The sequence below is a fragment of the Musa acuminata genome, chromosome BXJ1-8 (genome assembly GCF_036884655.1).
Source record: "Musa acuminata AAA Group cultivar baxijiao chromosome BXJ1-8, Cavendish_Baxijiao_AAA, whole genome shotgun sequence".
Taxonomy (NCBI): domain Eukaryota; kingdom Viridiplantae; phylum Streptophyta; class Magnoliopsida; order Zingiberales; family Musaceae; genus Musa; species Musa acuminata.
Window position 1 is genome coordinate 5153169 of NC_088334.1, and position 14333 is coordinate 5167501.

At 42.0% G+C, this 14333-nt stretch overlaps 2 protein-coding genes across 6 annotated transcripts; both read right to left on the bottom strand.

Annotated features, from left to right (window-relative positions):
• Nucleotides 1–4149: 4149 nt before the first annotated feature.
• LOC103993608 (glucose-6-phosphate/phosphate translocator 2, chloroplastic) lies at nt 4150–8214 on the bottom strand. Of its 2 annotated transcripts, XR_010475793.1 has the most exons (6): nt 7337–8214; nt 7016–7241; nt 6175–6397; nt 5490–5703; nt 4530–4609; nt 4150–4358 (listed from the first exon to the last, which is right to left on the bottom strand). XR_010475793.1 is itself a non-coding variant. In XM_009413738.3 (5 exons), exons 1-5 carry the CDS (start codon nt 7859–7861, stop codon nt 4598–4600), a joined length of 1200 nt encoding a protein of 399 aa, XP_009412013.1. In that variant the 5' UTR covers nt 7862–8214; the 3' UTR covers nt 4266–4597. The 2 variants fall into 2 exon arrangements, 1 of the variants encoding a protein (XP_009412013.1); XM_009413738.3 differs by having other exon boundaries at nt 4266–4609.
• A 369-nt stretch (nt 8215–8583) lies between these two features.
• On the bottom strand, nt 8584–13128 carry LOC103993607 (homeobox-leucine zipper protein ROC2-like). Of its 4 annotated transcripts, none has more exons than XM_018829604.2 (11): nt 12520–13127; nt 11819–12060; nt 11551–11668; nt 11285–11473; nt 10802–11203; nt 10609–10710; nt 10317–10517; nt 10033–10207; nt 9682–9953; nt 9497–9601; nt 8584–9423 (listed from the first exon to the last, which is right to left on the bottom strand). In XM_018829604.2, the coding sequence occupies exons 1-11, from the start codon at nt 12619–12621 to the stop codon at nt 9034–9036; spliced, it is 2298 nt and encodes a 765-aa protein (XP_018685149.2). In that variant the 5' UTR covers nt 12622–13127; the 3' UTR covers nt 8584–9033. The 4 variants fall into 4 exon arrangements, with proteins under 4 accessions (XP_018685149.2, XP_009412012.2, XP_064934378.1 ...); XM_009413737.3 differs by having other exon boundaries at nt 9506–9601; nt 12520–13126; XM_065078306.1 differs by having other exon boundaries at nt 10802–11473; nt 12520–13128.
• Nucleotides 13129–14333: the final 1205 nt, after the last annotated feature.

Here is a 14333-nt window from a genome sequence, read left to right on the forward strand (position 1 = left end):
ACACAACAATCTTCGTAGCTGCAGCCTCAACGATTCAGCATCGTCTTCATGGTCACTACCTTCACCAACTATATCTTTTCCATTCCGCCTTGTCATGATCTATAGCCTTTAACTCTAATACCAAACTGATACCGGTGTGATGCAGAATGGGGGGGGGGGGTAAAGTAGAATAGATCTCGAAAGAAAACCGATAGTATAGTTTTTTTCGAATAGAAAATGTACAAACTCACGATAATACTTCAATAAGATCAAAAAAACAGCTCACCACCCAATTTAAAATCACAAAGGGATACAGAAAGTTCACCACCCTAAGGAAATTAAACAATGATACAGAACTGAAAATAAAAGACTCACCACTCAAGGAAGCATCCAAGAGATACAGAGTTTAAGCGAGAACTCCAAGAGAGCTTCTGCAAAATATCATCAGTTTTCTAAAGTCCTTTCTAAGCCCTAAACACCAACATAAGTACTAATGCATGAAACAACCCTTCATGCATAGGGAATTTCGAAATTAAGTGTTTTAATGCATTCCTTGGTCACGAAGAAAAGCACTTTGAAACAGCTTTAACTTTGTGCGGGGAATCTGCTGATGAGCTATCATATTTGAGTGGACTGAGTTGAAGATTATGAGACATCATTGTTGGTTGAAAAAAATATCATATCATAGTCAAGATTCATATGATCAGATTATAATAAATTAGACACTCTCGTGTCACAGATTGATTGCAACGGATGGATGAATAATCTAAAATAAATCAAATGGGCTTAGCATGTCTCTAGAATTTTGCAATAAGTCAAACGGAAGACCATACTGTAACATACTTTGGAGTCGAGCAACCATTGACTTAGCATGTCTACAATTTTGGGAGATGTATTCTTCAGGGTAACATTACAAAATGAAAGGATATCGTTGTCCAGATCACTGCATGTACCTTGATACCACAGACAAACAAGGCTGCAAATACTGATATCGATCCTGTACTAAAAACTAATCAGATCAGCACAACACACCAATCGGAACATTGTGTGGACTACTAGAAATACGACAAAGGTCTAAGATGTTAGTACTGATTGGTACTATCAGAACACCAATCTAACTGCACAATATTGAACCAGTACAGTATGATTAATGCATACTGATTAGTAAATCAGGACACCTGTGTGCTATCGTTATAATATGTGGTATTTGAAGGTTGAAACCATGTTGACGTCCATAATTGCTATTGGTACATGAATGCTGCATAGCAAATTCACAAGCTCAGAACCATGATAAGCTTTAGCAAACTGCCATTTCTCTGTGCTACAAAACCATATCATACTGAATGTATGTTGTACTGTATATGCACATATGTAAAAATTTCTGTATCTTCCATATAGACTTACTTTGCAGTTGTTGCTACAGTAGTTCAATGTCTAAGCCTATTTTGCCAACAAGCAAATACATTTTTTTCTCTCATACTGCACAGCCTTTAACCATCAGAGTTGAAGGGATAGGAACTAAAACAAAGCAATGGTGGACTTCTGGGCTATCATCATTAGATTTACAAACATACTTTATCATAGGGATCAGTAAGCAATCTACAAGATGAAGTAATCTGTGCTCTTCTTCTGTCACCAAAACCAAGAGAGCAGAGGAATCTCAAACAGATGGATGAAAAACTTGCAAAAGTCAAATGGGCTTAGCATGTCTCTAGAAATTTGGAAGCAGTGCTCATTAACAATTTGGTATGGTGTGTGAAGGAAGCTAATCATGAAAGCATGGATGTTTGACCAACGGAATGTGCACATAGTGGTAAGATCCTTCTCTATGTTTCTATTCATAGATCAAAGTAAAAGCAGTTTGGCTAATCTGATGCCACTTCAATTGGGGCAGCTTTAATTTGATTTAAATCCCATAGATAGACTATGGGACATGCATAGTTTTGCGACAAGCATCAAAAGAAGGTGACCAAGCAAGATTGGAACCCACCACTTCAGCAATTAAGAAAAGGAAGTCTCCATTAGCATCAACCTCAAAATTTCATGACTAGACTGTCATTTTCTCTGCACATAGTTATAAAGGCTGCTCCAACCACATAGCAGTCATTAGTCAACTGATCCTATCTCCTTCTTTATGCTCGTTACAGGTGAAAGAATCACACATAAGCATAGGTATCCATCAGAGACATCTTTATCCATCAGAGACATCATATTAAATAGCTCCAAACCCTAATCGTTCCACCACGCATGACAAAAAAATCCCTCCAGTCGAATCTAATGATACAAAATGCCTCGATCCAAAACACAAGAAGCCGAGGAAGAGGAAGAAAATTCGGCTCAAGAAAATCCGTTTAGGGTACCTTTGGAGCAGTTCGACGGACGGCGAGATCGTCGAGCGGAAGAAAGGAAATCGAGCTTCAATACACAGGAGGGAGGGAAATATCTCTCGTCATATGCGAGTCCAATAACATATTATAAAGACACTGTTAGTTATGATTCGATAATTTAATATTTTAAATTAATTAATCGAAAAAATAGCATCACATATAATCACCATCTGATCTAATATTATTGTAGTATGACATCTAAGAGAAGACCTAAAGTTAGGAATAAATGATTATATAGGTTAAGCATTTTGAATAAAATTAATTATCTCAGACATCTAATATGCGCAATGAGGCCATCAAACCCTTAAATAAGAAAAATTATAATATCCCTAATATAATCAGAACTTTTGATAAATATATGATCATTAACATGGATTTAAGTATTTATCCATGATATAAATTTGAGTAATTTATAAAACAAAAAACTCATAATAATGATTTTTTAAGAAATGGCTTTCTAATATTTGATTTTTTCTAAATATATATTTTTTATATAATATTTATCTTTGATTTAAGTTTTTAAAATTGAATTGATTTTTTTTAATGAATCCAAACAATTCGACTAAATAATAACTATTCAACTTGATTTAATTAAGATTTATATTACTTTTTAAAAAATTTTAAATTATTCTAATTTTTATCGTAACTCTAACTCATTCTTCTACTCTTCCATCGTCTCCTCTCTTTCTCCTAAGTTGGTTTCTTTCTTTTACTCCTCGTCTTACATAATGTTATATCTTTCTCTTCTTCCTTTTCTCTTCTTGTCTTGCTTATACTATAGTGCTACGTCTTCCCTCTCTCCCTTCAATTTTTCTGTTACCTCAGTCTTCTCCTACGTCTTCCCTTCTTATTCTCCCCTCACTCTATCTTGTCATTCTATTTCTCCTACTTTTCCGTCACCTCTGTCTTCTTCTACGTCTTCTCCTACGTCTTCCCTTCTTATTCTCCCCTCACTCTATCTTGTCATTCTATTTCTCCTACTTTTCCGTCACCTCTGTCTTCTTCTACGTCTTCCGTCACCACTGCTCATTATCTTCCTTTCTCTTCCTCCTTTTTATATTTTATACATAGAATCAATCTCACATATATAATATATTAAAAAAATATATTTTTATATAAAATTATCTTAAATTATATAGAAAATTTGTAACACTCAAGATATACTTGAGATACACTCATTCATATATTAATTTATATATAAAATATGTAAGTTTTCATAAAAGTAAAACAACTCAAGTTATCCTTAAAAATATATTATTTTTTATAAAATTATCTTAATTTTATCATAAAATTAATCATAAAATCTTAAACTATCTATTTTTATTTCCTATATATGACTTAGTTACATTCAAAATAATAAAAAATCAAATTCGATTACCTAACTTATTTTTAATTAATTAATATTTTTTAGATATTTTAAAAATAATTAATTTTCAAAAATTTAAAAAATCAACTATCATTTGATTCTCACAAAAAAAATATATTATTTTTTGTTTTAAATAAATTTTTAAAATATTTTTATATAAAATTAATATATTTTATAAGTAAACATAAACCTTACAAGGGATCCTATTTGAATCAATCTGATTCAAACCAAACCACCCTACGAATCGATTAGGTTTAAAATAGTAAAATCCAAAATATTATCAAGATTTAAAAAAAATATTATTAAAATTATGAAAATCCCTCTTAACAAAAATCAAATATGAAAACAAAAACCTATTATTTATTTATTTATTATTATTATTATTATTATTATTATTTTGATAGATTACCCTATAAATTTTATAAATTTAATATATTAATTATCCCATCTGTCTCACCAACAAATAATGACTTGAGACAGGACAAACACTTAATTTTGCTTTCATGCCCATGCCATTCATCGCACGGCAGCAGTAGGAAAAATAGAAGCCTTCTTTAGACGGGACACACATACAGACTCTTTCCTGGGCAGTAACACACTCATCCATCACCAGCAGCCACAGCAATCTGCATTTGAAATCGAAATTATTTGTTTAGCTACAACTCAAAACATTCTCTTGAGATCACAGTTGGTTCCTGCTTCATGATCATCAAAGAAATGCTGACAGAACAAACAACATTATTCTATGTTCGGTCTACAAATATATCTGGAACAGGAAATTGTTGCTCAACTCTCACCAAAATCTACTACTCTACATCCGATTGCTATTGCAGCAGCCATGCAAATGTAGAGCACCGATCCCTATTCACTGCTTGGCCTGCAATAAAGTTGCAGTAAAGAACTGTTTAGTCTCAAATCCACCACACAAAAATAACTACAAAAACAAGCTTTAATAATTGTAATGGAGCCAATCAAACAGAGAGGTTGCATAGAAATTTTAACCAAGGCTACAGCAAGCTACTTTCAAGAGATTTGCTTCTAGTAACAGACAATACGCCTTCCTATTGACTATTATTCATGACCACCTTCGTCTGCCACCATAATCACAACCAGTTGATCTCAGAATGTTAAGGAAACTTGGCCAGTTTTTTAAAGATACCTTTGGACTCAAAAAATCTATGATGAACCAAGTAAGACAACCTACAATTCCATATTTCCATATGAAAATAACTGACAAAAGCTATTTCTCCGAGTTCATAAAGATAAATATACTTTGATCCCTTTTCATGGCCACATATCTTTATGGCTAAGGGATGGAAAATCTCTCCTAAACATGAATCAAATGTTTCATTTCATATGGAAAAAGCCATCCCTTTTGTGAAGAAATTTACACAACAGAGAATTGTACATTTAGAATAATTTTGTTACTGATGGATCCCTTTTCTTCCCTATTTTTGGATCATCTTCAGTCTGTTACAGTAACTGGTAATGTAACATGACTTCATTATCCGCATTTCAAAACTGCAAAAAGAGAAAAATTTTTGAAATAAAATAAGCACAAACAAATTAATACAAAGATGCACATGGATACAACCAAATAATCATTTCCTTAATCTTGAAGACCTGGTTCCCAAACCTTTTTTCCCTTATACAAGCAAGAAGTTTTAAAACAATTATAACGATGAACTTTTTGGTCCTCTCTACAAAACCAATATATCATTTTATTTAACCAAATAAAAATAATAAAAGGAGATTACCTGGGAATACAAGAAAGTTCCAAGGATGGCAATGGCAGCTCCAAGTGCATTGATGGGTTGGACAGGTGTATGGAAAATTATGATGGAAGAGACGATGACAGATATCCGCTTCATAGTGTTGCCAATACTAAACGTCAAAGGAGAGATTTCATCCAACGACATGTAGGAGACTTGATTGTACAAGTGGTAGAAGACACTCTGGGCAGCTACCCACCTAACATGTTGCAAATTCATAGCCACATAAATTAAAGATATTGGATTTTGATATAAAAAAAGTTGTTTCAAACTCCAGGAAGAGAATTCAAGATTCACTTCTTCAAGTGGTTAGTCTTGAAAAGCAATAGAGCATACAGTTAAATATGCTATGAGTGGGGTAAAAGAAAAAAGACCTAGTAAATCTGGAAAATCAAAATTCATAAACAATTACAAGAGTTTGACTTGTTTGATAGATTCAGCCGTTCCAGTTGAGAAGTCTCTAATAGATTAAGCCCAGACAGCTGAAAATCCAGTAAAACAATAGCACGAAAGTGGCAACACCAAATTATGAAAATATTGTTTTTCTGCAATGTAGTGCAAATATTTCTACGGCTTAATATGTCAAGTAAATGGTAAAAAGGAGAGCATAAATTACTGCTGTAACTGAATTTTGCAAATAGGATAGCCCAACCAACAGGTTTCTGCTCACCAGATGAAATGGGGACCAATCTGTGAAAGCGCCGTCTGCCAGCCAGCAGCCCACATCTGGGGACCCTCGATCGCAATGGCAAATGGTGTGAGTATCAACAGGGACAGGATAGAAAGGCAGGCATAATAGTTCATCCCACTAACTGACGTCCCTTTCATCCCCCTCTTTGAGAAGATATTGCGAAAGACAAATGCAAGGTTCGATATCATTGCACCCATAAAACCTGCAAGCAAGACAAACAACAACTGACACTTTACCAGGAAACTCATATTCACCAAACAAAATTGAACTTCCAAAACAGCCCTCAAGCTATGGAGTGTTCAAATTACCCTCAACAAAACCTAACTCAAGAATCATGGCATGAGAAATAAGCACAAACTGAACCATACATGCGGTGGTAAGGTGCAAGAAGAAAAACACCCTGAAAGAGAAACGTTTGGTGAACGTGGTAGTATGCAATATTTCTATGCTTATTAAATCTAAAGATACCAGAACCACCAACTAGTAATAGCCAAATAGTGCTACAATCAAAAAGGGAAAATCTAATATATTTGAGATACCAAAATTATGTATCCAGAGAGGAAATTAGCAAAGTTAAGCAAATTTCATGATATAAATCCTGTCCTACTGCTATATCTTGCAAATTTTCATTTTTGATAGATCTTTGCAATATTTGTAATAGTGCTTGCATCTTTGAACGACATGCAGCTTGCAGGTATGTTGAGGCGTTCCTCATCAGGACTAAAAGAAAAGGAAAAGAAAACCAAATGCTCCATGAAACCTGAAGTATCTTAAAGACAAAGGAGAACCAAAAAACAAATAAACGGATTCATCTTCTTACCAGTCATGTTAAAGTTCAGCTCTGTGACTGCAGCCAGCGCACATCCACCAATGATGGGCACAAGCGATAGGTACACTGGCACAGGAAAAGTCTCTCCCAACAGGAATCTCGACACCAACACGCTGAAAGCCGGTTCCCCACTCTTAATTATGTGGGTGAACGACACCGCCACCTTGGACATGCTCACAGTCGCCGCCACATGCCCGATCGTATGAGCCACCGCCACCTGATCAAGGTAAAATTGATAGCTTTAGAGCGCGGTCGAATGATCACAACTATCCATCTTGAAGAAGAGCCAAAAAAAGATCGTAATTTTCTCACCGGCGCGAGGGCTTTCCAGAATTTGAAGTCGGTCTTGGGGGCCTCGGCGATTCTGGTGGCCCAGGAGATGAGCATCATAAGGGAACCCGTGGCCAGTGAGAGGGTGGAGGTGAGCCAGGGGTAGGGGAAGGCGTTGAGGACCTTCTTGTTGTAGATGTTGAACACCACGTTGAGAGCCCACCAGGTGGCGAAGTAGATGCCGATCTTAACCTTCTGAGAGGCGGCCGAACGAGTCTCCTCGCCGGAAATCTCGACGCTGTCCGATCGATCGGCCTCGTAGGCCCCGCATCTGAGAGCAAAACCCCGAGGCTCCGCGGCCGACATGAATCCATCTCGGGAGCCGAAACCAAAACCCTCCGGAGAGACGAGATAAAGGGGTTTCCGAGTGGCAAGCGACAAATTAGGACCTTTGGTCGCAGATATCAGAGGAATGGAGGCCATCTGAGGCCTGACAGGTGACGATCCACGCCGGACGAGATCGGTTACGCCGATCGCCGCAGAGGAATGCTTCACGGAGGATATCATGTCGGTGAGCGAGTCGGTCGCTGGAGTTGATATCAAGAACCGATCTTTTCGATTGGCCCAAGCAGAGAAACGAACGGAAGGCTATTATAAGGGACGATTCAATCGATTTGTCGCGTCGATGAGACCAAGGCAAACGACCGAGAATCCCAAAAGCCCCCACCTTTGTTCCTGCCGGGTGCAAACCCACTCCAAAAACCCAGAAAAATCCAGCCAGAGACGTCGATGGAAACGGCAAAAACGGACGATCGGGGACTAGATATAGCAGCTGAAGACGACAACTCCAGGGGAATCACGGGGACCTCGGGGCGGAGGAGAGGGACGGGAGGAAAGGAGAGGGAGAACGAGGAGCGTGAGGGGGATTCGGTGGAAGCGACAAGTCTATTTTTTGGAGAGAATTGCTTTCCACAGACAGTCTCATAATAACCCCAAATTTTTACCCTATCGAGCTTAGAGTGTGAGGAAACTCGTGACGTGCGTGTTGGTACATCTGGCGGCGAATATTTATCTGGGTGTCTTCGTGGGTATCGTTCGGGGTATCTATCCTTTCCAAGGTGTAAAATACCGTATTACCCCTCTAGATGGTTAGCTCATGAATCACAATTAATTTCGATTAATTACTTTAATTATGAATATTAATAGTTGATTAAAGTTTTAATTATTTAGACATTAATAGTCATTGTAATTATTATTATAATTTTTGTTATTATCATGAGAAAATAGGATGAAAGCAAAAGGAACATAGACTAAAATAAGCTCAACATATAGTCAACACCAAACAACACAACATGGGGAGGATTGGAATTGAATGGTGAGAGGCGATGGGAGTATGTGTCTGTTCCAGGGAAGAGAGGAAACACAACTTAGCGAGCACGAGAGAGAGGAAGAGAGCCGGTGGTTCCTGCAACACGCTGAAACGAGAGGAAGTCAATGCCCGAACCAACCCCTCCTTGCGCGGCGGCGGCGGAGAGTGCCTGCTGTTGACTTGTTTCCAGAGTCAACGGAACACCACCACCACCACCGCCACCACCCGGCAAGGGAAGCACGAGGTGCGTTCTTGACTTCCACAGATGACGGACGCCTCCAAACCCCACCACTACGCAGATGAGATACAACAAACAGCAGCGCGGAAGAAGAAGAAAAGCATGGGGACAAGCAGAGTCACACTACCGATCTCAGCGGGCAACTTCGCCTGCAACTGAAGCCTTGATTCGTTCGACGGTGCAAGCAATGAGGCTGTTGACCGTGGCCACCGAGCCGAGCGAGAGCTTGGCCGTAGGCACAGAGTCGACCAGGATCTGGAACGCGACCGTCAAGAGGGAACCGCCGGATCCACCCCCCTCCTCCCCCCCATTGATCCTCCCGCCGCCTGGTCCTCCTCCGGTCGGCCCGTCGGGGAGGATGGAGAACCCGGACGGCAGGAGGGCCACGTAGTCGGGGTCGCCGCCGTTGAGCACCACGTTCATGGCGATCACGTCCACGGGGGCGTAGATCACGTACGAGCCCGTGGCGTCCGTGCAGCTCTCTTGCAGTATCAGCATGTTGCTCTGGTTGGAGTTTGTGCTCTGCAACCACCATCAAGTACGTCACAGAGTGTAAGAGAGCAGAGATAAATCGTAAAGTGGCACCGTCACCGACGTTTCTTACGTTGACGCGCAGCAGAGAGACGCAATTTCCGTGATCTTGGCCATTAGCGATGTGAGCCATCTCTTGAACCACACCACCATTAGAGAGGATGTCCCACTGCAAATGCACCAACAAGAAGCACATCAACTAACATGACATATGTGAGAAGAGAAGCCGAGACCATGAGTCTCGAGTACCTCACTACGAGAGCTCTCATCACGGAGGAAATCGAACACCCTCTTCGGTGGGACGGGAAGCCAGAAGGACGTGGCTGCGTTGAGGACGATACCAGGAGGCCTACCGGGATCGTCCACGCTCTTCCTGGTCATCACCCTGACGTCCTCCGCACCACTTCCAGACAAAGTCGTCCATTGATGCGTAGTTGAAGCACTCACGCCGCCGCAGAAGCTGATGACCATCCTCTCGGCCAGCTTCAACATGCTCTTCCTGCCTTCTGGAGTGGTTATCACTGTACATATACCAAAGACACAGAGGATATGATGGCATCCATAGCATCAACGATCATACGAAATAGAGCAGATAGTTACCACCGATGTCTCCTGAGGGTATGTTACTGGCCATCACGCTAGCTAGGCGCTCGCATTGCCTGTTCAAAGTCCCCACCCACCTCTTTGCGCCAAATGCCAGGCCTGAGTTGACCAAGGGCTTGTATAGATTATGAACAGACCTATCATCCACTTCAACATGCTCCACCCAAGTAACCTGCGCCATGAGAGAGGGAGAGAGAGAGAGAGAGGTTTCCATTAGGAGAGTTGGGGATTCAAAAGGCCAATGTGCGCTGTAGATCTTGTTGGTGTGGTTGGTTCTTCACCTTGGAGTAGCCATTGGGCAGTTCTTGGATGAGGCAGCCGGATGGCCGTCGTCGGCATCTCAACACGGGGCTGGGGCGTAAGCTGTCCAAGGAAACATCGACCACCGCCCAGGTTCCGTCAGGGTGTTGCTTGCAGTACCTCACGAACAAGCTCTCTCGAGTTGGAACAAGTGGAGATGGCACTTGGAATTCTGCTGACAGCTGAGGATTCATAGATCGAGCAATCATTTGCTCAGAAGAGTAATCCAGTTGATATATAGCAAAAGGAAATGTTAGAGGGAGAGAGTCATACCACTTGCAGAGCTCCATTGTAATTGCCTGCCACTCCAGTTGATAGCACTTGGAGCGTCATGGCCCTCGACACGATGCTGGAGAACACACTTGACCATTGATTCTGGAGAATAAGCAAAGAATTAGGCACATACGGAATATTCCGAAGCATCGAAAGAACAAAGCATTTAATTTGCCTGCGCATTGATCCATACCACATCCATGAGCATCTCCACAACGTTCATCTGGTTCATGATCACCACCGCAGTCTCACGAGATGCCTCAGAGTTCAGGCCAAATGGCTTTGGCCCGATGCCTCTCGGTAATGCCCTCACGTACTCCTCTTCGTTGAGGGTCTCGGTTGCGTTATCCGGACCGGGAATCCACAGTGGCTCGCCGAGCTGGGCCATCCTGATGAGCTCCTCCATGGCGGCCACCGCGAGCTCGACGACCACTGGCTTTTCTATGTCAGTCTGGCCCGAGACCCCGACTCCGAACATCTCGCCGCCCACACCAACATCCAAAGGCGAACGTGAAGAGATGGCAGGAGAGGGCAGCGGGTACGACACCACTGGCTTGCCCACGTACTTGGCAGCTATCCCTGATATCCGATCGATCTGTGAAAGCATGGTAAGAAGAGTGCAATTAGCTCCATCACCAACCTCATAAAGCTTGTGATAGAGATGAAGAAGAGCAACTTCTTCTCTCAGCCGGGCATTCTCGATCCTGAGGTGGTGCTCGTCGAAGGACATCTCTCCTAGAGCAGCAGGTCCGCCACAGTTGGGGCACGACGCGTTGGTGAGCGCCTCCTTGTACCTCAGGTTCTCGGCGCGGAGCTTATCATTCTCGGTTCGTAGCTGACTGTTCTCGTTCCGCTCGTGGTGATTCTGCCACACCAAAAGAATTGAGATCAGAGAGATAAGTAACTGCCCCTACTAGTTCTTGAAGATATATGGAGACGTGCCTTCATCTGCGTGCGCTTGTTCTGAAACCAGAACTTGACTTGGAGAGGCTCCAACCCAAGCTCTCTGCTGAGCTCCTTTCTCTGTTTGTCATCCGGGTGAGGGCATTCCTTGAAGAAGCTGAACGGTACACAGGTTAAGATCAAAACTTGTACAACATGCAGAGTAAAATAGCTCGGCGAATCGCAGAAAGAATGGGGAACGAAGGCGAAATCCTTAAGCTGTTCGATGAAGGAAAGAAGAGAGAGACAGAGAGAGAGATCATAGTACGCTTCCAGCTCTTGAATCTGATGCTGTGTGTGGCGGTGGTAGCGCTTCTTGCGCGGGCGATGGCTTTGGTCCTGGTCATCACCGGAAGCAACCTCGATGTTCTCGCTTCCGGACTTGCTTTCGAAGTCCTCCTCGCGAGCCCTTGGCATCTCGCTCTCCGCTGTGGTAGTCGGTGCGATCTCCATGAACTGGTTGTGATGCTGGTACTGAAGTGGGATTTGCTGCCCCTCTAATAAGTTTGGCTACAAGAAGCACAAAAAGAGTCCTTTTTAGTCCTCTTCTACTGTAATCGATAGCTTTAAACAGAAAATTAGGGCTAAAATAACTGAGAGGAAAAAAAGATCAAAAGAGAAAATTAGATTAGATTCTACCTCTCTCAAGATCAGCATGAAGAGCTTGAAAGGGTGCAAGGTGAAACACAAGTCTAGATCTATCTATCTATATATATATAAATATATACATAATAAGATGTAGTATGCAGGGAGAGAAGGAAGCGGCGTGAGATATCTTTCTCCTTCTCCTCTAGAAGAGATCGAGGAGAGGTCAAAGGAAGCTGAAATATAAAGCAGAAGAATAAGAACTTGTCACTTGGCCTTTGAAAACCTAGCAGAACTGTGGTCATGGAGATCATTTATCATACATAATACTTGCACAAACGCTTACGACAAAGGGATGATGGGAGATACAAGAAAGCTTTTGACCTGGCTGAGCGACAACACTGACGAGGAGCCATAGCCGGTGCCGGTGTTCCTCCCGATCATGGATGGTGCTTGTCTTGCTGGTATCATGATCCCCACAGGCATAGTGCTCTGGGTGAAACCCTAATTCTTTCCCCCTTCCACTTCTGATCTGTCTCCCTGCAGACGGATGTCTCTGGATCTATTCTTCTGTGTGTCTTCGGGCTTCTCTTCGCGACAAGACTGCCACGGACTAACCTTGGCTTCCGAAGCTCCTGCAAGTTATCTTAGAAAGAGTAGAGAGAAAAGAGAGATTGATTTCCTTGATCATGAGATAACTCGAGAGCAAACTAGAGAAGGAACCTTAGCAGCTAATATGACTAAGATCTAGTTCTAGGGCATGAACACGCACACACATAGACACACTCTCTTTTCTCTCTCCTCTTCACTTTGATCTCTGATACAGGCAGAGAGCAAGCGAAAGGGATGAGGGTTTATTTCATGCAAGAAAAAGGATGATGTGTGGTTTCAGGGAAGAAAGCACCAGGAGAGAAACCATGGAAGGGACAGAAGGGGATCTGGACAAGAGAAGAAGAGCAAGGGAAAGGGAGGAAGGAGGAAAGAGGAGGTGGAGAGGATGAGTTATTGCAGAGCCTCTAGAGAGGGTGCAATTGCATTTATTGAGAGGGTGGTGTTATTAGGGTAGAGAGAGAGAGCGAGAGAGAGAGAGATAGAGAGAGAGTGAGAGAGCACCTATGTGCTTTGAATTCTTCCACAAGATGGGTATAAGGTGAAAGGGACGATTGACCATACAATTCCTAGAGATTACTGCCTTCAAGGAGCTTAATTTACTGTATCATTTCCTGTTATTAGTGTCAATAGACTTCTTGGTGGAAGGATGAAGATATAGAACCACACATATTTCCACCTACTTATGTCATACTGCTGCTGAAGCTGTTCTTATCAAAGAAAGATACCAATTAACAGATTGTAGATAGTAAAAGACTTGGAGAGCAGACTGTGTGTCAGACAGATTCCAAGGTTGGCTTCTTTCTTAAGCAAGAGTTTCTTCATCGGTTGGCTGCCCTAATGCTCCTCAGCGCTGGACCAAACCCTAAAAGACCCCAACCCTGGTGAGGGTAGAGGAGAGGTGAGGTGGGTTGCTGTTGTCTTGCAGAGAGACCCGGCTGCTTCCGCCATTAATGAGAAGACTCCTCCTCTCCAACTCCCCACATTTAATGCCTCTGAGTGCTGCTGCGGTGGTGTGCGACGGTGGGAGCAAACCCGTCGCCATTAACTGCGTTCATGCCTCGCTCGCATACACAGGCAGCGTGCATGCATGCATGTATACGGTCTCACATAGATCGTAGATGAGAGTATCCACAGGGAAACCGGAGAGAGAGAGAGGGAAAAGAGACTCGCACCGTGACCCAACTTCAAGCCCAATCACAGATGGATCTGGGACCCACGGTTGGTGGGGCCCGTGACTCGTGAACGTGAGGCCAGGAGAGGTGTTGTGGTGCGAGTTGCGCGCGTGTCGTTTGCATGGATTGGAGTTTGTGTCGGGAATTACGTGGGAAACAGTCATACGATAGCGTCACCTTTATCCTTTTTCTCTTTCCAGCCATGCCTTCTCCATCTACAATATCTATCTCGGTAAAAGTAGATTTTGATTCGTAAAGGGATATTGAAGCCTAATTATGGGGAATTTACAAGTAATAATTCTTAATTTTCTCGGTGATTACTATAAGATATTTAGAGGTTTCATCATCACCTTCAATTTTGTCATATGCATACGATTACCTAATATATATATATATATCAATTATATATTATTC